Source organism: Rana temporaria, chromosome 4, assembly GCF_905171775.1.
Source record: "Rana temporaria chromosome 4, aRanTem1.1, whole genome shotgun sequence".
Lineage (NCBI taxonomy): Eukaryota > Metazoa > Chordata > Amphibia > Anura > Ranidae > Rana > Rana temporaria.
The window spans coordinates 272,854,984-272,880,011 of NC_053492.1; the positions used below are offsets into that span (position 1 = coordinate 272,854,984).

Genomic DNA, 25,028 nt, shown 5'->3' on the forward strand with positions numbered 1-25,028 from the left:
TGTGCAAGCTAAAATGCTGGGTTTTTTTTCCTTCTTGCATGTCTCCGTCGAATCTACAGTGACTGCACTTTCAGGGCAACTTGAAGTGCACTTTGCATTTGTAGTTTGCACTTGTAGTGCAAAGTGGATTTGCCTTTAGTATATAACCCCCATAGAGCCGTTTTTCTGATGTTGCCCAACATAGCTGTAGTGAAATCTACTTGTTATATTTATATATCATTTTATAAAGTATAATTATAAGGTAACCAGTGAGCTTTCAGCTTTGCCTGTCTGTTGGTAGCAAAGGTTCAGCCCTCCCAAACTGATATTCTAGTTTTAGGTATATGCTAGGTCAGCCCACAAAATTTCCACTTGCCTACTAGCATTTGGCGAGTGGATTTAAGCTGGGGGCGAGTGATGACAGGGCTGCATGACCAATCTCCCTCCAATCTGTGCCTACACTTAGAGTCCCGATGAGATTGGCGGCCGAAGAGGAAAGGTGCATGCTCGGGAAAAGTAGTCTGGTGAGCCGCGCACAGGCAGAGCAGTACACAAGTGCTCTCCTTACAATTCTCATTAAGCCATGGGACCTAACAGTATGACCTCCCTGAGCCTGCCCCCCTCCCCTGGGCCCCGACCAATGTAGCTGGAGAGCAGAAAGTAATGAGTGAGGTGGAGGATTGCAAAAATTACCACTCCGGTGCAGCGCTCACTGAAAGTTGCCCTGACATGAGAGCGGCAGCCTTCTAGTTTGTGCAGTTTTCTTCTCCTTGTGCTCTATGTAAGTGTCCAACAGTTTAGCCTGAGCACTGTGAACAGACTGGTCTCAATGTGTGCTGTGTGCTGTCAGTGTGCGCTGTGCAGTTGTGTGGATCTCAGCGCTGGATTGTACTTCCTCCCCCTGTGCTGCAGCTCCTCTCCTCTCTGCCAGCCTGAATAAAAGGGGGAAGTGGGGACATGCAAGCGTGGAGCCGCACACACAGGCTCCTGATGATGAGATGAATGGGAGAGAGAGCGAGAGGATGGATGGGAGTTGCAGAGGAGACAGCAAGAGAATGGGGAAGAGACCCAGTTCTAGTGCCCTATCCCTTTGGTCGTGTTTACGGGTGCAATTAGGCGCAGGGCAGTGTATGAATTAGGTGGGGCAACTGGTGGCGAGTAACTCTTGAAGCCTAGCTAGTAGCTCAGGACTTGAAATTTTGAGCCCTGTGCTAGGTACTTAGGGCCTGATCCACAGCCGCCGAGCGCAACTTAACTTTTCAGAGTTAAGTTACACTGCCGCAAATCTCCCAAGTTAGGTGCCGATCCACAAAGCACTTACCTGGAAATTTGCGGCGGTGTAACTTAACTCCGTCCGGCGCAAGGCGTTCCTAATACAAATGGGTGATTCCCATTTAAATTAGGCGCGCTCCCGCGCCGGACGTACTGCGCATGCTCTGTCGGGTAACTTACCCGACGTGCATTGCGCTAACTGACGTCGCTCCGACGTCATTTGCTTAGACGTTAACGTAAATGGCGTCCAGCGCCATTCACGAACGTCTTACGCAAACAACGTAGAATTTCAATTTCGATGCGGGAACGACGGCCATACTTAACATGGCTTAAGAGAGCTAGGGCTGAGCCCTAGTTTTACGTGGTGTAACTCGACGTAAACGACGTAGAATTAGCGCGACGGGCCCGTCGGAACGTTCGTGGATCGCCGTAAGTGTTCATTTGCATATTCTAGGCCGGCCGCAATGGCCTCGCCACCTAGCGGCCGGCCTAGAATTGCATCCTTAAGATCCGACAGTGTAATTCAATTACACATGCCAGATCTTCTCCCTAACTATGGAAAACTGATTCTGTGGATCAGTTCCATAGTTAGGACCAGGGATACGACGGAGTAACAGCAGTTACTCCGTCGTATCTCTTTTGAGGATTTGGCCCTTAAAGTATAACATAAGGCAGACTCAGCCTACTAGACTTCACCTAATGCATAATTTGGATATCACTCTAAAGCTTCGTACACACGATGCGATTGTTGGCGTCTGATTTTTGTCTTAAGGGTGTGTGCCTGGATCTTGTCTTGCATACTAATGGTACACAATTGTCGTGCAACAAACACAAATGTAGTGACGTACTACAAGGAATTTCAGCTCTCGAGAGCCACCCATTGGGCCCCTTCTGCTAATTTCGTGTTTGGTGAGCATTGATTCTGAGCATGCGTGTTTGTACTTTTGACTTTTGTGTGACGGATTCATGCACTGACCATCAAAAAATCAAAATCTCTGTGGCACAAATGGAAGGCATGGACTACCTCAAGGTGCAGAGTCTGTGTTCTTGTTTTTTGTGACCAAAAACCGTATGGACTTTGGGCGCCACTCCAAACAGTGGTAGTGTGATACTCTGGTGACTCATATTGATGGTAGGTGCCAGCATTAGGAGAGCCCGTCCCCTGTGTACACACATGGGGAAGAAGAAAATGAAATGCCACACTCCAGGGGAACAGCTGAGGTGTGAAGGGAAGTAAAAGCGGCTGCAGCCCAACTTTTCCCAGGCCATGCCCCCAATGCATTTTGCCCCACCCACAGGACGTAGTCATGGGGTCTATGAATAAGTCCTGTGGGCAAGGCGAAATGCGTTGCAAGTGTAGCCTGGGAGGAGTCGGGCTGAAGCCACTTTTATTCTACTTTATTCCTGGGCTGTTTCCTGGAGCGCAGTGCTATATTATATCTGTGCCTTGAAGTAGAATGTTGGTCAGGCTGTGGACATTCAAATATTTATCAATTCTCAGAAGTAAATAAGCTTTAAAACAAGCCCTTTGACTTCTGTTGACTGTTGTAGCTCCAGACGCTGTTAATAAATTTATCTTCAAGTTTAACAAAATAAGTAGCAAGGTTGTTCAAGTCAGGGCTTAGCATTCTGTCACTCTCTTCTTCCTGTGGACCTTTTCTATGTGTACATTAGAGGGAAGAAGACTGGAAGGCTACTAAGTCCAGTCATATATGGTTCGAATCTCAGCTGGTTCAGCAAGAACCAGCTGAGATTCAAACCATTAGGCCTTGTACACACGATCAGTCCAAACTGATGAAAACGGACTGAAGGTCCGTTTCATCAGTCCAAACCTACCGTGTGTAGGCCCCATCGGACTGTTGTCCTTCAGTCCAAAAATGTAGAACTTGCTTTAAAATTGGACTGATGGACGCCTGACTGATCAGTCAAAACCGATGGTTAGTACGCAAAAGCATCGGTTCCAAACCCGCGCATGCTCAGAATCAAGTCGACGCATGCTTCGAAGCATTGAACTTAATTTTTTTCTGCACGTCCTTGTTTTTTACGTCACCGCGTTGGACTCGAACAGTTTTTGAACTGATGGTGTATAGGCACATCAGGCCATCAGTCTACTTCATCGGTAAACCGATGAAAACGTTCCTTTAGTCCGTTTTCATCAGTTTGGACTGATCGTGTGTACAGGGCCTTAATGGGCAGCTCAATGTACCAAGTTGATCAATTAGGGTACAACCAGCCTGCTGGATTCTCATACGATTATTGCTAACGGCTGCTATAGCCACTAGCAATAATCAGTATCTTCTCCCAGAGGGGATGGCTTCCCCTGCGCCCCCACCAGGAGAAGACAAAAGTCTGGCAGGAGGGATTGCCGCATTAGCCCTGTCTGTGTTGATGGTGGAATCAAGCAAATTTCCTTTGTGCAACCCGTAATTGCAGGAAAGAAATTGTCTTAAGTTTATGGTTGGCTTAAGTCATTGCTAGGAGTAGACAGGAGGGCGGGCTGATAAATTTAAAGTGTTTCTGCTGTAAAAATTGATGAGATTAGACATGTGCAATTCGTTTCGTTCCAAATTCGTTTTTTGTTAAAATTCGGCATATTTGTTCATTTGAAAACATCCAAATTAACGAAAAACCGTTTAACAAATTTTTCCGAAAACACATTTTCTTAAAGAATGAAAACTCAAAAGAATGAAAATCCAAAATTTGAAAATCCGAAAATTCGAAAGAAAGAAAATCCAAAAATTTGAAAATACGAAAGAACAAAATACATTCTAGTATAATTAAATTATTACGTTTATTAAACGCTAATATCATTTTTGTTATTATTATTATTATTAATAATAATAAATGATAATAATATTAATAAAAACTATAATAAAAGTTATAAACTATTAAGTTATATATATTGGAATTTCCTTTCAAATTTGGCTGTTTGTGAACGTAACGAATGCAAATTTATCCGAATTGACAAGTTATAAAAAACAACAAAAAACGCATCTATACGAATGGAAAACGAAAAGAATTAAAATCACATTAAAATGTGAAGATTATATAATTATACATCAGAACAAACATTTAATGTTCACAAAATTCTCAATTTCTGATCAAATACAATACATAGGCAAGCTATATCAAAATACAATTTCCTGTAACAAACTGTTTTATTCTATCTAAATAGATTATTTATTAAATTCAATACAATTGAATGGCTTTATCACAAAAACTGATCATGTTAGCAAGTACTTTCGTTGTAACTTCCTTATCATCTAAGCCAATAAAGGCAAGGCATGGGAAATGTCAGTAGAATGTATTATTATTATTAGACATGTGATGACTATCACTGTAATAAAAGACATACATTGAAGTGTGTCACTGGAGCTTGGCACAGGTTTACACAACGTAGGAAGGTCAGCGTACACAAGGAAATTGTAGACACACCTTTTTTTTTCATTCAGCGATTACAATTTCACAAATAAAAAATATAGATAGCAGGCTAACATTCTGAAATATGTAGTTATATTAAAAGCTGTTTAATAATATTGGTAGTTAATTTTATTTATGACATTTATAAATGTAGGAAGCAATGGTACCTTCAAATATTTACACTTTTAATAGTTGACCATACCTGTTTCCTATGGAGGGGAGGAGAGTGGCACAGACAGATATTACTAGCTATTTTTAATTTATTGGTGGTAATATCGATTCAGAAAGGGTTTTCTTACTCGTCTCGGTGATGCTACCACCAAGAAAGGTTGGCTGGCAAGATCTATGATCACCTTCTAGGCCAGTGGTGCATTATTGTTTTTTATTGTTCAAGGATTTTACAATCTGTTTGTATAATGTATTTTTTTTACCCAATTGATGAACTGACATGGTATAATGTTCTCATATTTGTCTTTGTTTTTATATAATAATATATATATATAGTATATTTTTATTGATATTATATGTATATTAAAGTAGTTGTAAACCCACAAAAAAACAAAAACAAAAAAACCTGCAGGACAAAGGCATAATGAAATACTCATCTTAGATCAAAGCCCCCACAGCTGTCCCAGTACACAGCTCCGGCCGGCAAAATCGCTCCCGGAGTTACTTCCGGGTATCGTCGGGCTCCGACGCTGTGATTGGCCGGAGCCACGATGATGGGAGACGCCGGTAACGGCACACTAACTGAATCAACGTCACGAACGTGCCATTGCTTCAGTGCACATGTGCCGATGACGTTGGCACATGCTGATACAGGAGATATCTCCTGCAATTTTTGTTGCATTAAACTACAGGGCAAGGAGACTGTGGAGATCCTCTAGAGCAGAGGTCTTCAAAATTTCTAAACAAAGGACCAGGTTGGGGGGGCTGGACTGTGGCCAACATGAGCACAAAATGTCTCAGCATCAGTGGGTTTAAACAATCCCCCATCATTGGTGTCAGTGGGAGGAATTGTGCCCCATCATTGTTGTAATTGGGCCCCATTGTTGGTGGAGGAATAGTGCCCCGTCATAATTTTAATTGGTAGGAATTGTGCCCCGTCATTCGGAGGAGTTATATACTTCATTGGTGTTAGTGAATAAAATAGTGCCCCAAGGGCCAGATAAAAGTAAGCAAAGGGCCACATCCGGCCACTGGGCCACAGTTTAGATACCACTGCTCTAGGGTGTAGAAATTGCCTGCCCGGGAGCCAGATCATTTACATCACCATCAATAATTTAAGATAGCAATACAGTGAGGAAACTCTATGAGTCCAGCACTATTTTCCACTTTTCTCAACATGGACTTGGAAAAAGCAGTTTTACTTTCTCAATTGTGCACTCCCACAAGTTTTTGAATTCACAAGGGAAGCGAATGGTATAAGCTAGTTGGCAAAACTGGTTGAACTTAGTGGCTACATTGCGCATGTAGATTCCAGTTTCAAATGTCCATAAAACATATGAGAGGGCACTTCAAAATGTACCACAGCAACCAATCAGAATCAATCAGAATTACACATAAATATACTGTAGCTCTGTTCACTCTGACTTATTGAGTAAGTTGGAAAAAGTGTCAGTAGATGCTGGCATATAAAGACCAATCTTGTGTGATGCAACCATTTGTGTTTTGGTTAAACAAGAAAACAACCTAGTTCAAGATGGATATATTTTCATCTGTCGGTCAAAAGCAAAATGTCAACCTGCTTAAATCACTTCACTCATCTCCATTGCAGAAGTAAATATCGGTTAGACTATTTTCATACCTTAGCATTCCCTTTGTCAGCCCAGTAGATGTACTGTCCAATCCAATCCAATGACAAAGGGCCAGCTCTTTTTATTCCAGGTATGCACAAAAAGGAAAATTCAGCTGTGCCATTGATATTCCACATGTGGACATGTCCTGTTACATTGCTCCAGTAGAGGGTGCTGTTGTACCAGTCGAGATCTGTCATTGAAACATACAGTATATCTGATTACTGTTCCATTACAAGCACAGGCAGCAGAAGAGAAAACTCTTTTGCAAACCAGGTTTGAAGGTTAGGATTTTCATATTCTACTGAAAACAGTGGGATGATATTTGTGTCCTAAATTTAGAATGGTACTTTATTCTTGTATAGGTGACAACACACTATACAGTCTGATTGTTCAATGTCCTTTGGATCTACTGTCAACTAAGTAGTGCAAGAGCCTGCCTAACTGCATACTAATTCAATGGATTGTTTACATATTTCCTCCCAGTACATAGTTGTTGGTAGATTTATATGAGATTGTACAATCAGATTGTAACATGCATGGTGAGATTATCACAGATCTTGAATTCAACCATTTACTCTAAAACACGTGTGATATGTGTATGTGTTACACATTAGTCAAATGAGCAATAAAAGTATCTGTGTTTGTGTGCTAGGAGGCATTCAAAATAAACTATGCATTTACACTAAAATAACAAAACGAATCTATATGCAAAAAAAAAGAAATACACGGATAAAATACATAGGGTCGTGGGTTCAAATCACAACCACAGCACTACCTTCCTGGAGTGTTCCCGCTCACGTGCATGTTCTCACTGGCCCGGATTCAGATAGAGATACGACGGCGTATCTCCTGATACGCCGTCGTATCTCTGACTTCCGACGGTCGGATCTATGCGGCTGATTCATAGAATCAGGTTCTACACCGTCGGATCTTAGGCTGCAATCTCCCGCTGGCCGCTAGGTGGCGTTTCGTTTTTTGTACGCAACGAATATGCAAATGAGGAGTTCCGCTGATTCAGAAACGAACGCCCGCCACTTTTTTTTTTACGTCGCTTGCGTTCGGCTTTTTCCGGCGTATAGTTACCCCTGCTATGTGAGGGGTATCCTATGTTAAGTATGGCCGTCGTTCCCGCGCCGAGTTTTGAATTTTTATGTAGTTTGCGTAAGTCGATTCAGAATACGGCCGGACGCAAGTTACGCTCACGCCAAAACCAATGACGTCCTAGTGACGTTATTTGGAGCAATGCACGCTGGGAAAAATCGCGGACGGCGCATGCGCTGTTGGATCGGCGCGGGGACGCGCATGATTTAAATTGTAGATGCCCCCTAGCCGCGGAATTTGAATTCCGCCGGGGGATTTACGATACGCCGCCACAAGTTTTGAGGTAAGTGCTTTCTGAATACAGCACTAGCCTCAAAAACTTGCGCCGGCGGATCGTAAAGCAGAAAGATTACGCGGATCTAAAGATCCGCTAATCTATCTGAATCTACCCCACTGTGTCCACGTGTGTTTCCTCCAGATACTCTGGTTTCCTCCCACACTCAAAAAGACATGCTAAGTCAATTGTCTGCTGTCTAAATTGACCCCTGGATGTATGAATGTGAGCTTGGGACCCTAGATTGTAAGTTTGTTGAAAACAGAGACTGAATGTGCAATATATGTGTAAAGCATTGCGTAAATTGATGGTGCTATATAAGTACCTGTAATAAATAAAAAAATATATATATAAATATGAAATATGTTTTCTCTGCCAAAGGATTTTAATTTCTGTCCACCCATTCCTGCCGCAAAGCAAAGCCCTGACTGGCAGAGGAGGAGACCTGATTGGCCATGTACCTCCTTACTGGAGGGTACCGAACTACAAATTATAAATACCTTAACGTTAATCGAAACCACCACCCCGTAAAATAACCCATTCAATTTAAAATATAAATGAGAGGCAAAAACATTTGTTTACAGATATAAAAAAATAAAATAAAATTATAAATAAATGTTTCCCTTTTTTTTAATAAGTGATCACATTCCCTCTGTTCTCAGCTGCATAACAGCTGTGGCAGGAGAAACAGCAGTACATGTATGTTCTCAGTTAACAGTGAAAGGCTGTGTGGGGGGGTGGGGGGTGGGACAAGTCTGATCATTGGAGGAGAGCATAGCTAGAGAACTAACCACAGTTTATTCTTCTTCGTGTGATCAGTTTTTTTTAGGAAAGCTGTCCCAGGAACACATCTTCCGCAGGTGCTGCCAATCCCCAGATGTGTCCCACAGAGCTCCCCGCTGTGACATTTCCTCATAGTAATACCGGACTGCGCCAGCCCCGGGACTCTTTTGCTCCAGCCTGTCCCTCTGGTGCAGCCTGTGTGTGAGTTCAACAGAGGGGGCAGGGCGGGGCTCGGTGGAGATCATGGTAGCATTGCGAAAGGTGCAGCAGCTGTTAGCTGACCTCCCGGCAGGGACACCAAGAAACAGCTGGATGGCGGGGACTCCTAAACAATACTGCCCCCCCCCCCAGTGCTGAGGAGAGCCCTGATAAGATGGATGATGAAGCCATTAAGTGGTAAGGAGGAGGAGGATGGATCCTCCAATTTACATTGTACTGTGTGTGAGGTTGATGATGGGAGGGAGGGAGAGTGAGTAGTGCAGGAGGTAGGTCAGGTTGGTCAGTGTATGTGTCGGGTAGGTTAGAGCATGTGTAAGGTAGGTCAGTGTATGGGTCAGGTAGGTCAGTGTATTTGTCAGGTAGGTCAGTGTATGGGTCAGGTGGGTCAGTGTAATGGTCAGGTAGCCCAGGACATGGGCAATGCAAAGGGGGTGGGGTCAGAGCCAGCATCAGGGCCAGGGTGGAGGAGGGGCAGCAAAAATTTAACAGGCACATATCAGTAATATGAAATGTTGGGTTTACATATTCTTTAGGAATGACATGTAATGGATAGACACTATACAGTAGATACTCCACATGAATGCTATAACCCCTGTCAGATGTATTTTTGTCATCTGTGTCCCATTGCGGAAATTTCCCTTTGCTTTACCAAAACATAGTTCCATAGCCAAACAGGAAGTGAGAGGAAATCCCTGAAAATAAAGGGACCCCCAGGTCACCAAAACTAGTGTCCCAATTGGAATATTTCCCCTCTATTACTTTTCTGGGGACAAACCAAAATGTGGGTTTTTCTTTTACATTCACTTTCAATGATAATAGTACAAATAGGGAGGGTGGATCTCCCTAACAAGGATACAGACAGCAATAAAAACTGATGTGTGTTCTAATCCATCTACACAACATGCATTCTCACCTAGATGGCTGCAGCATGGATCTGAGCTGCAGCTGTCCTCTGCTGGTTCTAAGACCAAGCCCATCTAGTGCTCACTGGAGCTCTGGGCTGTGGAGGGATCTAGAGCACATGGCTCAGGCTCACAGTGCGCCACTGAGAGGTTGAGCCAGCTACCTGTTAGGCAACAGGACGGATCCCAACATTATTGTCGTGATCCGTACAGTTCCTGGACCAAAATAAGCGCACTCGTGATCCATAGAAGTATGGCCAAAAGAGCATTGCTGGTCCTTTTAATGCTGCTTGTGTGTGCAGTGCTTAGAGTTATGTAATATACATTTGTAGTACAGAGTGGAGGTATGCATGTAGAGGAGATTCCTAAGAGACTCCATAAATTCTGGGGGCACAGGGGAAAATGTAGTACAGAGAGTGTGTCAGCACAGCCAAGGGACATTTTCAAAAGCAAATGCAGACAATGAATTTTGCCATTATATACAGTATGTTGTATTATGATTATCTGTTTTATGGGCAAACATAGACTTTAATGTCACTTTAAGGTTGTGATATACACAATAGTAAGAAAACTATCTTTAATTTATTGAAATAATATCATTATTTAGTCTGAATTACAGTGTGTGAAGAAAGATGTTTACCGGATGCAAATCTGAGGTTTTTGTTGACAACTTCTACAGGACCGAACTTGTCCAAAGGTTGTTTCCATAATCCATCGGAGCCAACTGCTAGGAAATAGGACTCTTCTTCCACTGAAAAAGATTGTGTAAGCAGTAAATTCTTCTCACATTTATACTTATGTAGTTATACGTGTTTCCTAAGCTGTCATGACACTATTCAAACTTCATCCAGTTACTGGTGGACTATAGTCAAAAAGTGGCCCTGTTGCTATTTCCCCACCAAACAACCAGAGAGAAACTATATAGCCATAAAGCAGCTGCATCCATTCAGATGCAGGCGCTGTTTGGGTATTCTGCCACCTGCCATCGGGAGCTGTCAAAATACAATGGGGCTGATTTTCTAAGGCCCCTTCCACACGGGTATGGATCCGTCAGTGGCATCCGCCAGCTCAGCAGGAGATCTCTCCGTTAATCTCTGCTGAGCCAGCAGATGACAGATCCGTCTCTGCTCACTGAGCGGGGAGGGGCTTGTTGAGCGCCGCTGCTTGTCTATGGAGAGATTTTGACGAAAACGAACAGCACGTCCGTTTTCATCAGATCTCAACCGATCCGCTAGGACGGATGGTGACGTATCGCCATCCGTCTGATTTTAGCGGATCGGATGTCAGCGGACATGGTCACCGCTGACATCCGATGCTCCATAGACAAGCATGGAGCGGCCGTTCAGGTCCGCCAAATAAATTGACAGGCGGACCTGAATGGTCCGCACGTGTGAAAGGGGCCTAAAACTGGAGAGTGCAAAATCTGGTGCAGCTCTGCATGGTAGCCAATCAGCTTCTAACTTCAGCTTGTTCAATTAAGCTGTGACAAAACAAAAAATTAAAGTTGATTGGTTTCTATGCAAAACTGCACCAGATGTTGCACTCTCCAGTTTTAGTAAATCAACCCAAATGGGTATTGCTCACGAGGTGTGGTATGGATAGTTTTACATGCATAATTTATGTGCATTTTATATGCATATTTTCTGTGCATTTATTATGTTGGGTGTGGCAAAAAAACATTTTATGATTCCATGTCAGCAAAAACAGACAAGTGTGCACAGACTCTAAAGCCCTATGCACGCTATCAGTTTTCCTGCAGGTTTGTCTCTTCAGGTTTACCAAAACCATGTAGTGCAAGGGCCTGCCTGATTGCAAACAAATTGAAACTCTTATGCCGCGTACACACGATCGGTTCGTCTGATGAAAATGGTCTGTGGGGTAATCCATCGGTTAAAAATCCACGCATGCTCAGAATCAAGTTGACGCATGCTCGGAAGCATTGAACTTCATTTTTCTCAGCACGTCGTTGTGTTTTACGTCACTGCGTTCTGACACGATCGTTTTTTTAACTGATGGTGTGTAGGCAAGACTGATGAAAGTCAGCTTCATCGGATAACTGATGGAAAAATCCATCAGACCTTTTTCATCGGATGAACCGATTGTGTGTACATGGCATTAAGGTTTGACCTCATATTAGATGGTTTTGGTAAACCTGAAGAGAAAAACCTGCAGGAAAACTAATAGGGCCAGATCAACTTAGCGGATCGTAATTTTAGTTCGGCGTAACGTATCGTATTAGCGCTACGCCGCCGCAACTTTGAGAGGCAAGTGCTGTATTCACAAAGCACTTGCCTCTAAAGTTACGGCGACGTAGCGTAAATCTGCCGGCGTAAGGGCGCTGAATTCAAATGTTAAAGATGTGGGAGTGTTTTATGTTAATTTTACTTGACCCGACGTAATTGAAGTTTTTTCTGAACGTCAGTGGGGGTATCCCAGTGCGCATGCTCAAAATTAACCCGCAACAAGCCAATGCTTACGACGTGAATGTCATTCTACGCAAAGCCCTATTCGCGAACGACTTATGCAAACGATGTAAAATTTTCAAAATTCAACGCGGGAACGACGGCCATACTTAACATAGGATACGCCTCATATAGCAGGGGTAACTATATGCCGAAAAAAGCCTTACGGAAACAACGTAAAAAAAATGCGCCGGCCGGACGCACGTTCATGGATCGCCGTATCTAGCTAATTTGCATACTCGACGCGGAAATCGACGGAAATGCCACCTAGCAGCCAGCGTAAATATGCACCTTAGATCCGACGGCGTACTAAGACGTACGCCAGTCGGATCTAGCCCAGCTTCAGGCGTATCTTGTTTTGTGGATACAAAACAAAGATACGCCGGAGCAAACTAGCAGTTACACGGCGTATCAATAGATACGCCAGCGTAACTGCTTCGTGGATCTGGCCCATAGAGTGTATGGGGTTTTAAAGTACAAACTTTTTTGTATTGTTTTGTATAGTAGGAAATGGTCAAAGCCCTGTCATGACATTGCCACTGCTCATGCATATTACCTGATTATATCAGCAAGAAGGGAGATGACAAGACTTTACTAAAACTAGTGCACTCAGAATATGGTGGAGCTGTGCATGGTGGTCAATCATGTTCTAACTTCAGCTTGTTCCATTAATCTTTGACAATAAAACCTGAAAGCTGATTGTTTTCTATGCACAGTTGCACCAGATTTTGCACTCTTCACTTTTAGTAAATGACCCACATTGTGTTCTAGTTCATGTCCTAGAAAAACTAGTAGAAAAATTGTTTATCTCAGATGGGGCGGAGGGAGGACACAATTTTATTAGTTTTATGCTTGCAGGGAATGTTTTTGTGTATATGTGCATGTGTATTGGGGGGCACCATTTTGTAGTATATTGTTGTATTCCCCACTGAAATACAACTGGATGAATGTATTATCCAGAAATCTGGATTTTGGGACATGATTTAGAGTCCCAATTTATCTATACTGTGGAAAATGAAAAAAGCTGGAAACAGACTTTAATGTTTATCAGGTGCGAGAAACAACAATCCCTTTTCCAACATTCTATGAGCATACTTTTGTGGACTGTTTGTAATTTGGATGACAGCAGATTTAAAAATGTAGCTATTCCAGTAATGTCACTCCTTAAACTTAAAGTGACCCATAGCATTCATTATTTTCCCATGTAACAATATCTGTATTTAGGGGTTGTTGTAAGCTGTTTATGCCCCCTTTCTCATGTCACAGCTCATGTCTCATTGTGAAAACTGTAGAAATCGACGTTACCTTTATAAGTCAAATATACATACAATACCTGCTTAAAGGAAGTCTGCCTAAATACAATGGCATCATAGTGGCCCACTTCCCAGCTTGCTAGAAATATTAATATGTTTTTTGTTTGATTGACCTAAAAAATAACTTTAAAATGCAACCTACCACCATTCTCTCTCTTGCTCTCTGTTTATCTCTCTCTCCCTCTATATATATATATATATATATATATATATATATATATATACACAGGGCTTAAAATTTCAAGTCTTGAGCTACTAGCCAGGCCTCAAGGGTTACTCGCCACCAGTTCCCCAACCCAACCCCTAGCCTGCTCCGCCCCTAATTCTTCCGCTAATCACGCCCTCATAAATTATCTCATGAAATTACACTTAAATGTTTTATGCAGAATTAAGTTACAGAAATAAATATTAACAACAACTTTATCAGTTCCCCTTAGCACAGCCTCACCTGTGCTCATCAATGCAGCCTCACTATGCCCACCATTGCAGCCTCACTTTGTCCCCCATTGCAGCCTCACTGTGATCCACATTGCAGCCTCACTGTGCCCCACATTGCAGCCTCACTGTGTCTCACATCATGACAGGATGGAGAGGAGAGCCGCAGATCGCAGAGCAGTATAGCCCGCTGTTAGACCTTACATTTAAATGTCCTCTGAGGCTCTCCTCTTCCTCCGTGCTCTCTGCCATCGGGGTGATCGCTGGGACAGACATAGAGAGAGAATCGTTCACCATAAATTGTTGCTCTGATGTATTTAAAGCTCTTTCACTTTTTCGACCATACTTCTCGTGTGGGTCACAGGAGTCCACTTAGTTCAGCAGTCCTGTGACCCAGCTTCAGCCAACAGCAAACTAAATTCCGCTGTCGGCTGATGTCGTAGAGCCAGTCAAGGTCCATGCTGGGATCCCTGCTGCTGAAAGCCAGAGCGGATTAAAAAAATTAGCAACTAGATCTCTCAGTTTTTGGTGTAGAGCCGGTGGGGGGCAGCTGCAGCATCGAATTGATGTTGCTGCCATCTAAGTGAAAATGTATGTTTATTTTTATTTTGTCATTCCCACACTTCTATTTAAATTGTTTTGTAGGTGAAAAGCTGGTTGCATCTGGATGAAACTGCTGTGAAACTGCTGTATAAATGGGCAGCATAAGCGGTAACAAAAAATCCTATCATCTAAACTCTCCACAGCTGGCATATTTTCACAGTATTTTATTTTTAATATACCTGTGTCTAGTGTGGTTCCTTCCACAGGGTTTGTCCACTGGCTATCCCCAGCAGGTGATGATGCCCTTACAATTATCTCATACTTGGTTGATATGTTTAGATTAGCCACCATCATGTTTGTAGACGTGATATTGGTGAAGACCTTTTGCATCCCAAGTTTTTCCATCGATATTGAAACACTGTACGTCCACCTCTGCCAAGAAGCAGCACCTTTTATGAAAAATCAAAAAAAGTATTTTAAGTTATAGTATTTGTAGCAACCTCCTAGATACAGTAGGTGCTAGGATAGTTAGATAATGGCTAGAGTGTTTTCGTAGATACATTTAGTTGCCACACTGTAGGCAGTGGGGCTTTAAAATGGTTGGTTAAGGTAAAAGCATAGATTTGTTCACTCTATTCAGTGAGCTGTGATTGTCTAGTCGGGTCTGATCTGTGTGCTCTGCTGTTGCCAGTCTGCTGGATAGCTCCCTCTGTATCCAGGCAATTTAAGAAGATTCTGGATGATAGATGTGGAGCTATGAAGATGGCAGCATGAATATGATACAAAGCTAGACTATCCCAGAGGGGCAGGCTCTGCTGGCATGCTAGGAGACTGTATTTATTCTGAGAGCACACAGAGCTCTGGGTCTTGTCCCAGAGTGAAGTGGACCAGCCTGAGGGGGGCAGGCAGCTTCCTCAGGCACAGGCCGCCATGAGGAGGCCTCAGGTGGGTGACCTGAAAGAGGAATGCTGAGACCCAGGTGCTTGGAAGAAGCTGATTGAGGGGAGCTGTCTGCTATAGATTGGTCTGGTATCACTGGGGGGCATCGCTTGCAAGATTGGAAGGGGCTCGAACTGTCCTTGAGCATTGTGAGTACAGACATTGAAAGATCTTGGGAACCTTGTGCTTTAGTTACCCCTCTGGTGCCTAGTTATAGTCAGCTGTGAGTCTGTTAGAGGGGGCACTGGCTGGTGTGCTGAAGAGTACAGACACCTCTTACTTAAATTAACTTTTCTTCACTGCTTCGACTACTACTACTGAAGTCTACTGTTTGTTACAAGCCCTGACTTCACTAAAGCTTGCTCAGAAAGGAAAACCAAGTCCTGAGTTGTACATAGTTCTTATTCTTGGATTATCCCACCAATTCTCTCATCCCATCCAAGTTCTCAAAAAAAAAAAAAAAAATACAACATCCCCTAGACTGATCTTTGGGGAAAGAGTGGATGAGCCTGTTGTGTGCCTGGCTACGGGGCAGAAGTTGGGAAGACCTGGATAAGTAAATCCAGCAGTTCCTATGGGAGTAGCACTACATATATTTTGTCAACTGTCAAGATTCATGAAAGTTAACTTAAAGTGGAGTTCAACCCTAAAGTGGAACTTCCGCTCATCGGATTTCTCCCCCCCCCTCCGGTGCCACAATTGGCACCTTTCGGGGGAAAGGGGGGACAGGATACCTGTCAAAGACAGGTATCCTTCCCCACTTCCGGGAGTCCGGCCGCGGCCGTGACGTCACCGCGGGGCTCCCTCACGCATACGCAGTAGGTTTCCCGGTGTGAAGCCGAAGGGCTACACTGCCGGGTTCCTTTACCCGCAATGGCGACGGCAGCACCTGACAGCTGATGGGAAACATCAGCTGCGGTGCCGACATTAAGGGACACCAGGACAGGTAAGTCTCCATTTTTTAAAAGCCAACAGCTGCAATATGTGTAGCTGCTGGCTTTTAATGTATTTATTTTTGCCCAGAAAACCCCTTTAAAGTACAACTAAAGGCAGCTCATATATTTTAGTGAACCATTAAAAAAGCTCATGAAAATTACACATATTATTAAATATAATAAATAAAAGTATGGTTACCTCATTTTACACCTGCAACAGCTTGTTCTAACCCCCCTCCCTGAGCCTGTGCCGCTGGATTCAGATAGTGCGTACTACGTTTTTTTTTTTTTTTTTTTTACCTTACTGGAGGTGATGTTGCCTAAGGCCCCTTTCACACAGGCTTTCCGATCAGGTCCGCCTGCCGTTTTTTCAGGCGGACCTAATCAAAGCCTCCATTCACTCCTATGGAGCGGCGAATGTCAGTGGTGACATGTCCACTGACAACCGCTGCTATCCGATCCTGTCCGTGAAATCCAGACGAATAGTGACCCTATTTTCCATCCGTCTGGAGGATTGGATTGGATAGGATCGGATGAAACCGGACAGGCAGTCCGTTTTCATCTGATCTCCCCATAGAGGAGAGCGGGGCTCTGACAGGTCCATCTCAGCACAGTGAGCGAAGACGGGCCTGTCATCTGCCTGCTAAGCGGGGATCAGTGGATCGATGCAGACCGCCCGTGTGATTTTTATGGGTTTTTTTTTTCTTTTTTAATTCCATCCATCCCTAATTACAGACATTTATGTGCTTAAATACAGTAGGAAAGAGTTAAAATGTGGTCAGGTTCGTTTTTCTGTCTGTGACTCCATTAAAGAGGAATTACACTGAATCTGAGCACCACTAATCAAAAACACTATTTTATTTATTTGTAATATTTAAAGCAAACTCACCCATCTATGCTTTATTGCATATGCTTTATTGTGCTGAGAACTCACTATGAAAAACACCCTCTACCTGCTGGTCGTGGCCATCTGAAGTAAGGGAGAATGATTGAAGCAGCATTTACTTCCTGGAATCCTTCTGCCCTTAGCTCAGGGATGCAGGCAGAAGGGTGTTCTTAGCTGAGAAAACCCCTGCCCAAAGACTCCTGGGATGTATGACCTAGGCCTGCAAACCAATAAGTAACTAAGGAAATATAAAAAAAAGGTAAATATGATATTCTTTCCTATCTATTTACTACGTCAATGTTGATTAAAATAGTGGCGTTCTACTTAAGGAGATTTCCTATCACCTTCTGCCCCTGGTACACCCATACAAAAAATAAAAGTGGGAAAGGGGTGAATCACCCAACCCGGAATAGGATGTGTGAAAAAATGTACCCCATTGGGACGCTGACAGAAAAAGAAAATGGACAGGCTCCTTCCTGCTCAATCCAAGTTGAAAAAAAAAATTCTGTCTGGAGTTTGGATTTTAAATGTACAAAATGTGTTTACCGGAGCACCTATCCGATTTCTCTTTTCTAGGGTATACAATAGAAGCTGACTGGTTGGCAGGGACACTATTTCCATAACTACATCCAGCAGTTTTAATACATTAGGCACATTGTGGGTGTAACCATATATAAAACTTACTGGTACCAACAGTCATTTTTTACATTAGGCTCCATTCACACCTAGGCAGACAAATTCGCAGCGTTTTGTCGCCACAAATCGCGGTACAAATAGCAGCGTTTTGTACTGCGATTTGCGGCGACAAAACGCCGGTATTGTCCGCCTAGATGTGCCCCAGATGTCACCCCCTCTATGGAGATGCTTCCCATCTCCTAGCCGAACGCCGAAAGCCGCCTGAAAAAAGGTCCGGGACCTTTTTTCAGGCGGCAGGCGTCAGGCGTCCGGCGTTCGGCGTGGAGATGTGAACCATCTCCATAGAGGGACATGTGTTCTCATCCCTCTGGCGGCAGCGGCGTAGCACTACAGGCGTAAAAACGCCTAGATGTGAATGGGGGCTTAGACCCATTATGGCTGTAACCTTATATTGAACTTACTGGCCCCAACAGTCAGTTTTGGTGGTTTTAATACATTAGGCCCATTGTATCTGTAACCTTATATTAAACTTACTGGCTCCAACAGTCAGTTTTGGTGGCTTCCATAGAACTGCAGCAGACTGAGGTCCAAACACAACCATCACATGCTCAGGGCTGCCAGGCAGAGGAATAGGCTGAGATGACTTTCCATACAAAATCATGTTATTAAATCCAGCTAATGGTGGAGCAGCCAAGTCACAATATACTAAATATTCATTGTACCAGTATTTATCAGAAAATACTTCCTCTTTAAACACAACACTTCCATCTGTGAACATCAAGGAGTTGTCGAAATAAAGGAAGCTTATAATTTCCTTAATTGAGGTATCTTCTATTTTTCGAAAGAGATGATCATTACTTCCATCCAGAAAAACAGACGCTAGGTAGAAAATCCCTGGGCGAGAGCTATTCAGATAAACCAGCCTCTTGGACTGAACACTGACCATGAAGTCAAGGATGTCAGTGCTATTTACAATATGCTCTGTGATATTACTATGAAGTAGAGAATGAGGGAGGACCATTCTGTGAATACCATCATCCAGAAGAAGGAATAAGTACCTATGAATAAATAAAAAATATATATTAGTGATTATTTCAGTGCTAAACTTTACAGACTCACTTGATTCTATTAGGGTCAGCCTATATAATAATGTAAACATAGCTAGCAAAGATACAACTCCCCACAGTATTTATATATCAACTAACACTATCTACTAATTAGTCCTGATTTCAAGATATTCACTAAATACGGATGTGCCGACATCATCAGCACATGGGCACTGAAGAAAGGACTCGCTCGTGCCATTTTTTCAGTAGCTGTGCCATGGCTGGCGGCACCCGCGTGCATGCGCAGGAGTGACATCATCGTGGCTCTGGCCAATCACAGCGCCGGCACCTGCGAACCCTGAAATAACTCCAGGAAACCTGTCACGGTGGCCCCTAATCTACATGCAGGGCGCCAAAAACATGGATTCCAATGGGGTTTTCTTCTTTTTTTTTTAAGCACATGATTGGAGCTGGAGGCCCATTGGCCAGGAGTCCGAGGATCCAATTGGCCGTCAGGAGAAGCAACGGCCAGAACACAGAGGAGACAGGGGGGGGAGATGCCGCCGCAGCCATGATCTGCATGGGGTAAGTGCAGGGCTGACGGGAGGCCAGAGGTTGAGCGAGGCGATGACCAGGGGAGAGAGTGGGGGTTGTGGGTATGGTGTGCGGTGGCAGACTCGAGCGACGGGGGGGGGGGTTAGTTTGGGGTGGCAGGCTGGAGCAAAGGGTGGGGGGGATGTCTGTGGTAATGTCTGTCTGCCGCCCCCCCAACCAATGGAGCACCAGCTGCCACTGGTCCAAAGGCTCCAATTGGCTTAAAAAAAGGGTGAGCTCGGAAATTAATATTCACTATTATCTTCCTGATTCTCCTCCCGGCTAATCGGGAAGCGGGTCTTAAAACCTGATTACCCGAAGCGATCCTATTGGCCACGAAGGGAAGAAGAAGGGAAGCTGCCATGGAGGAAGCTGTTGTGATGCCAGGGACACAGGGTGAAGCCACCACAGAGGAGGAGCCAAAGCTGCTAGATGGGGTAAGTGCGTGGCTGGTAGGGGGGATGAATGAGTGATCCACATGGACACAGACAAACACACAGGGATTTCTTCAGAATAACAAAAAGGTAGGAACCTGCAAAAAAATGTTGCTAAAATCCTTGCAAATGTATAATGAACACCCAGAGGGGAATGTTTTTTTCTCAACAAAAGTGGAGTGACTCTTTCGCTCTTTCACACTAGGCGGACTCCGTCACTACGGAGTCCGCCAGCTCAGCGGGAGATCTGTCCGTAGATCTCCGCTGAGCCGGTGGATGACAAGCCCCTCTCTGCTCACTGAACGGGGAGGGACTTGATTCCTATGGTGAGATCTGATGAAAACGGACAGCATGTCCATTTTCATCAGATCTCACCCGATCCGATCTGCCATGGACGGATGGGGACGTATCGGCATCCGTCTGATTTTGGCGGATCGGAACGGGTCGGATGTCAGCGGGCATGTCTCCGCTGACATCCGACGCTCCATAGGATTGCATGAAGCGGCTGTTCAGGTCCGCCTTCAAAACTGACAGGCGGACCTGAACGGTCTGACCGCGTGAAAGGGGCCTTAAACTTCAGATTTAAAGTCTTTAAAGAGTAACGCCACTTTTGTTGAGAAAAGGTGTTATCTATGTACATTGCAAGGATTATAACAAACTTTGTTGCAGATTCCTACCTTTTGTTATTCTGCAAAAAAATCCCTGTGTGTTTCTCTATGCCTCTGTGGGTCTAATGGGAGTGGTTCATAATTAACTGTCAGGTGTTGATCTACAGGGCATTAATGAGGAAATCTGCTGGGCCTGCATCCCTTTAGATGGGTTCCTATTGAAAGTATCTCTCAAAAAATGACATTTTTGTTGCAAGGAATGCCTGAAATCTGATTTGTATCTTAGGCAGACTTCTGGGGAAATTGGTGAGCCTATCACATAAGCATGAAATTATGTTTTTGGGAAGTGGTCAGTACACATTCTTCGTACAGAAAACTCCAGGTAGCCATACTGCAATGTTCTCTCAGAAAATTACATTTACTGTAAATTTAAAAGGAAAGGTAATTTTTTAATAACATTCTTTTACAAATCGAATAGTGTCGCAATCATATGCACTATAATATTTCTTCTTTATTTGCTATTTTTTGAAAGTGGAGTTACCCTTTAAATAAGGCTGCATTAAAGATGCTTGTTGAAAGCTTTGCAAATGCTTTTTAAACGTTTTCTGTACACACTGGACTTGTGCTCCTGTATGAGATTTTTTTTTGTAATCTGAAAGTCTAAATTAGCTGTGAACTATCACCGTTCAGTAAAATCACTAAGGAGGATAAAAAGACAGATACAGACAGAGAGAGAGAGAGAAATAAATTCACGTATGACCATTTTGCTTGATGAGCTGCTCAATTTACAGGGGAAGGACAATTTTGTTTTATTTGTAAAGAGGATAACGAAGCATACCCGTTATATGGATCGACTGCAATCTTCTTGGGCTTGAAAACTTCTTGTAATGGCATCTTATAAGCAGCTATGCAGTTTAATAAATCACAACTATATATCTAGATGGAAGAACAAGAAATTAAATGTAACTTATATACCAGCATTAAAGTGTATCTAAAACAATGTTGGTGCACATTTCTGTAAAGTCAAAAAATTTAATAACTATTGATTATGTGTAGACACTTACCAGAGGAAGACTGGTTTCAGGTTCTGTCCGCTGAGTGTCTGATGAGCAGGCAATGGACAGCTCTGTGCTGCTCTGCTGCCTGCACTTCTCTCTCTTTTTTGGTGATCACTTTCTAATTACAGGGTAGAGGAGAAGTGACAGTGACAGCTCGGCTAGTGTGCGCTGCCACTGTGCAATATGCACCTAATAAACAGAGGTGCCCAGAGCCATTTATCTGGCCCCCTATGTCTCTTCTTCACTAAAACCAACTAACTTGAATGTTCGTAATCTTCTCTAGAATGTATACTTAGCTGCTCATATGAAGCTCAGTGTATATTCTCGGCACACTTCAGTGCCAGAAACAAACTCCCAATGCGCTTGCAAGGTAGTTATGGTATTTCGTCAATCAAGCTGGCCAAAAAGAAGCCAGACTGAACCATGAGATAGCTCCATGATGCAGTTAGTTTACTAGCAGCTGCAGATCTATCACACAACCTCGCAGAGCTGATTGTTTTCTACTGAATTTGTGAAGGAACAGTCAGTGTTGCAGGACTGTGTAATAGATCTGCAGGCACTATGTATGTTTATTATAGGTGTGTTTATTATTAACAATATCCTTTTAAAATGCAGCATCTTTTGGTACAACACAGACACAAACGTATGGCCTAGCAGTGGCGGCTGATGCTCAAATCTTTTTGGGGGGGGGCGCAAACAAACTGAAGAAAAAAACATCAAACGCAGCCACTGTGCCATCAAACGCAGCTACTGTAACCATCAATTGTTGCCAGTGTGCCCCATAAATTGCTGATATTGGGTGCCTATCAATTGCTGCCAGTGTGCTGCCAGTGTGCCCTATCAATTGCTGCCAGTGTGCCCATCCATTGCCACCAGTGTGCTGTCAGTTTGCCCCATCAATTGCCGCCAGTGTGCTGCTCGTTTGCCCCATCAAATGCCACCAGTGTGCTGCCAGTTGCCCCATCAAATGCCACCAGTGTGCTGCCAGTTTGCCCCATCAAATACTGCCAGTGTGCTGCCAGTTTGCCCCATCAAATGCTGCCAGTGTGTTGCCAGTTTGCCCCAAATGCTGTCAGTTTGCCCATGAATTGCCGCCAGTGTGCTGCCAGTTTGCCACATCAAATGTCACCAGTGTGCTGCCAGATTTGCCCCATCAAATGCCAGCAGTGTGCCCAAGCCCCACCCCCCCTCCCGCTACTTACCTGTCTCGGTCAAAGCTGTCCTCCGAGTCCTCGATGTCTTTTCCCTTCTTCCGTCCTCTTCCGTCTTCTGCTATGACACAGTGACGCTGTGTCACAGCGCCTGTCGCTTCAGCCAATCAGGTGACCGGTAACCAGAATGGCTGCTTAACAATTTGGAATCAGGAAGCCTAAAAGAGCCTATGGATCTAATCAGGCACTTCCAAGACACCCCCAGATGGCCGCACTCAACAAGAGGCCGGACACCTGAATAGTGGGCAGCAGTGGTGACAATAGATAGATTCATGCAATGCATGAATCTAGCTATTGTTTATTGAGGGGTGCAGGAGAGTGGGAGCGGTGCTCCTGCGCCCACTATGGACGCACCACCACTGTGGCCTAGTAATGTTCCTGTCATAAAGCAAAGCATGGTCCATGGTCCTCAGATGCCTTCTGGTGGTTTGGACCCTGGGGAAAGAGTTTCAGGATTCAAACTCTATGCTGTTTCCTCAAATTTTTCAAAAGCAAGTCTTATGGTCCCATGAGTTGGGGACCCATCTAATCGCACTTCACTTTTTATCAGAACAGTATATTTCCAGTAGTGTTTTTTGGCCAATATCAAAGCTTAGTTAAATTTAGTTTAATTTGTTAATGTAGATAACTCTAATGGAAGGTTGGGCAACATCATATATTACAATCTAACGGTACAACATCTCCTTTAGATTCACCAATGAAATATGAGGAGCTACCTAGAATATCCAATATATTTTTATTCGGTCAGCTAGGCCCTTGCTCTACATATTGTTTGATAGATTCAAAGCAGATTGCACAATCAGATTGTAATGTGTGTAAACATTTTGAGATTTTTTAAATAATTTATAACATATATTAAATATATTAAAAATAATTCAAATTATTTTCAGACTATTTTCAAGTATCATTTGTAAATGTTTATTTACACAGCATTTAAGATGTCTTTCCTAAGCTGAACTCCAGGCAAAACCACATTTTTACCATTTACACTGTATAAATAAATGAACAGTAATGAAGTGCTTGCAATGTGTGGCCACCTCTGTGTAATATTCTTGCCTTCATCCCTTAGCCCCATACAGTACAGTTAGCTCCAAATGTCCAATGGTGAACACTCACACTGAAGTGCACAGATCAGTGGGTCACTCTCTCTGCAGCTCATCCAGTCCGAAAACATCTTGCATTCTTTTCGATGAATGAAAGACATTCTGTGATTGTATGGGGAGATTGTGACATTTATCTAAATCAGTGGTACTTTATAAAAAAAAGAGCCAGTTTACTGTTCTTCAAGCTTCAGAGGGGCCAGACTGTGGCCAGTGGGAAAAGAAAATGTCCTAGCCTCAGTGAGAGCTACTAATGCCCCATCATTGGTATTAGGGGGGTCAATAATGCTCTATCGTTGGTATCATTGGGAGAAATAGTGCCCCATTATTGGTATCACTGGGAGGTGTCTGTGGGAGGAATATTCCCCAGTCGTTGATATCAGTGGGAGGAATAGTGTCCTATTATTGGTGCCAATGGCAGGAACTATGCCCCACTGTTGCTGATGGAGGCAAGCCAGAGGGCAACATTTGGCCCCAGGGCCGCAGTTTGGAGACCACTGATCTACACCTCCAACAAATCACAGAATGCCTTGCATTTATTCAAAAGAATGCAAGACCTTTTTAGAATGGATGAGCTGCAGAGGGAGAGACCCACTGTGATTTGTGTACTTCAGACGGAACTGGAAAAATAAAAGTAAGACTATTAAACATTAGTGTTTGTTATTTTTACAGTGAAAATTGCCAAAATTTGTCTTTGGACAGAGGTCAGCTTTAGGCTTCAAAAACACTAGACATTTAGCCTCGGTGTATGAGACTGTGCTAACAAGGGGAATATTTGTGCTAAAAGGGGGATTTGGAGGGGGGGGGGGAATGTGCTCTCAGAGGGGAAATTTGAGGGGTGGAGAATTTGTGCTAGAGGAGAGATTTTTTTGGGGTGGAGGCATTTGTGCTGGGGGGATATGGGGGATGGAGGGGACAAGGATTTGTACTGTGAGGGGGGACTTCAGCGGGGGGGCGATTTGTACTGGGAAGAGGGGGAATTTATGCTTAAGGGATAATAATGCAGTTAATGGTGGGAGGGGGTATTTTTTCTGACACATAATGCTAATAAATCTTGGGGGGGGGGGAGCAGTTTGGAA

General features: G+C 43.6%; 1 protein-coding gene across 2 annotated transcripts in view; it reads right to left on the reverse strand.

Moving 5' to 3' along the window:
• The window catches only part of ROS1 (ROS proto-oncogene 1, receptor tyrosine kinase), a 192,350-nt gene that overhangs the window by 119,016 nt on the left and 48,306 nt on the right, over positions 1-25,028 (reverse strand). The window contains exons 9-13 of one of the 2 annotated variants that reach the window (XM_040350297.1): positions 21,419-21,516; positions 18,433-18,956; positions 14,742-14,951; positions 10,390-10,500; positions 6,479-6,660 (exon numbers count right to left, since the gene is read on the reverse strand). In XM_040350297.1, coding sequence (XP_040206231.1) covers positions 6,479-6,660; positions 10,390-10,500; positions 14,742-14,951; positions 18,433-18,956; positions 21,419-21,516 — 1,125 coding nt within the window. The remainder of the gene's footprint in view (positions 1-6,478; positions 6,661-10,389; positions 10,501-14,741; positions 14,952-18,432; positions 18,957-21,418; positions 21,517-25,028) is intronic. The other variant, XM_040350299.1, reaches the window with a different exon arrangement.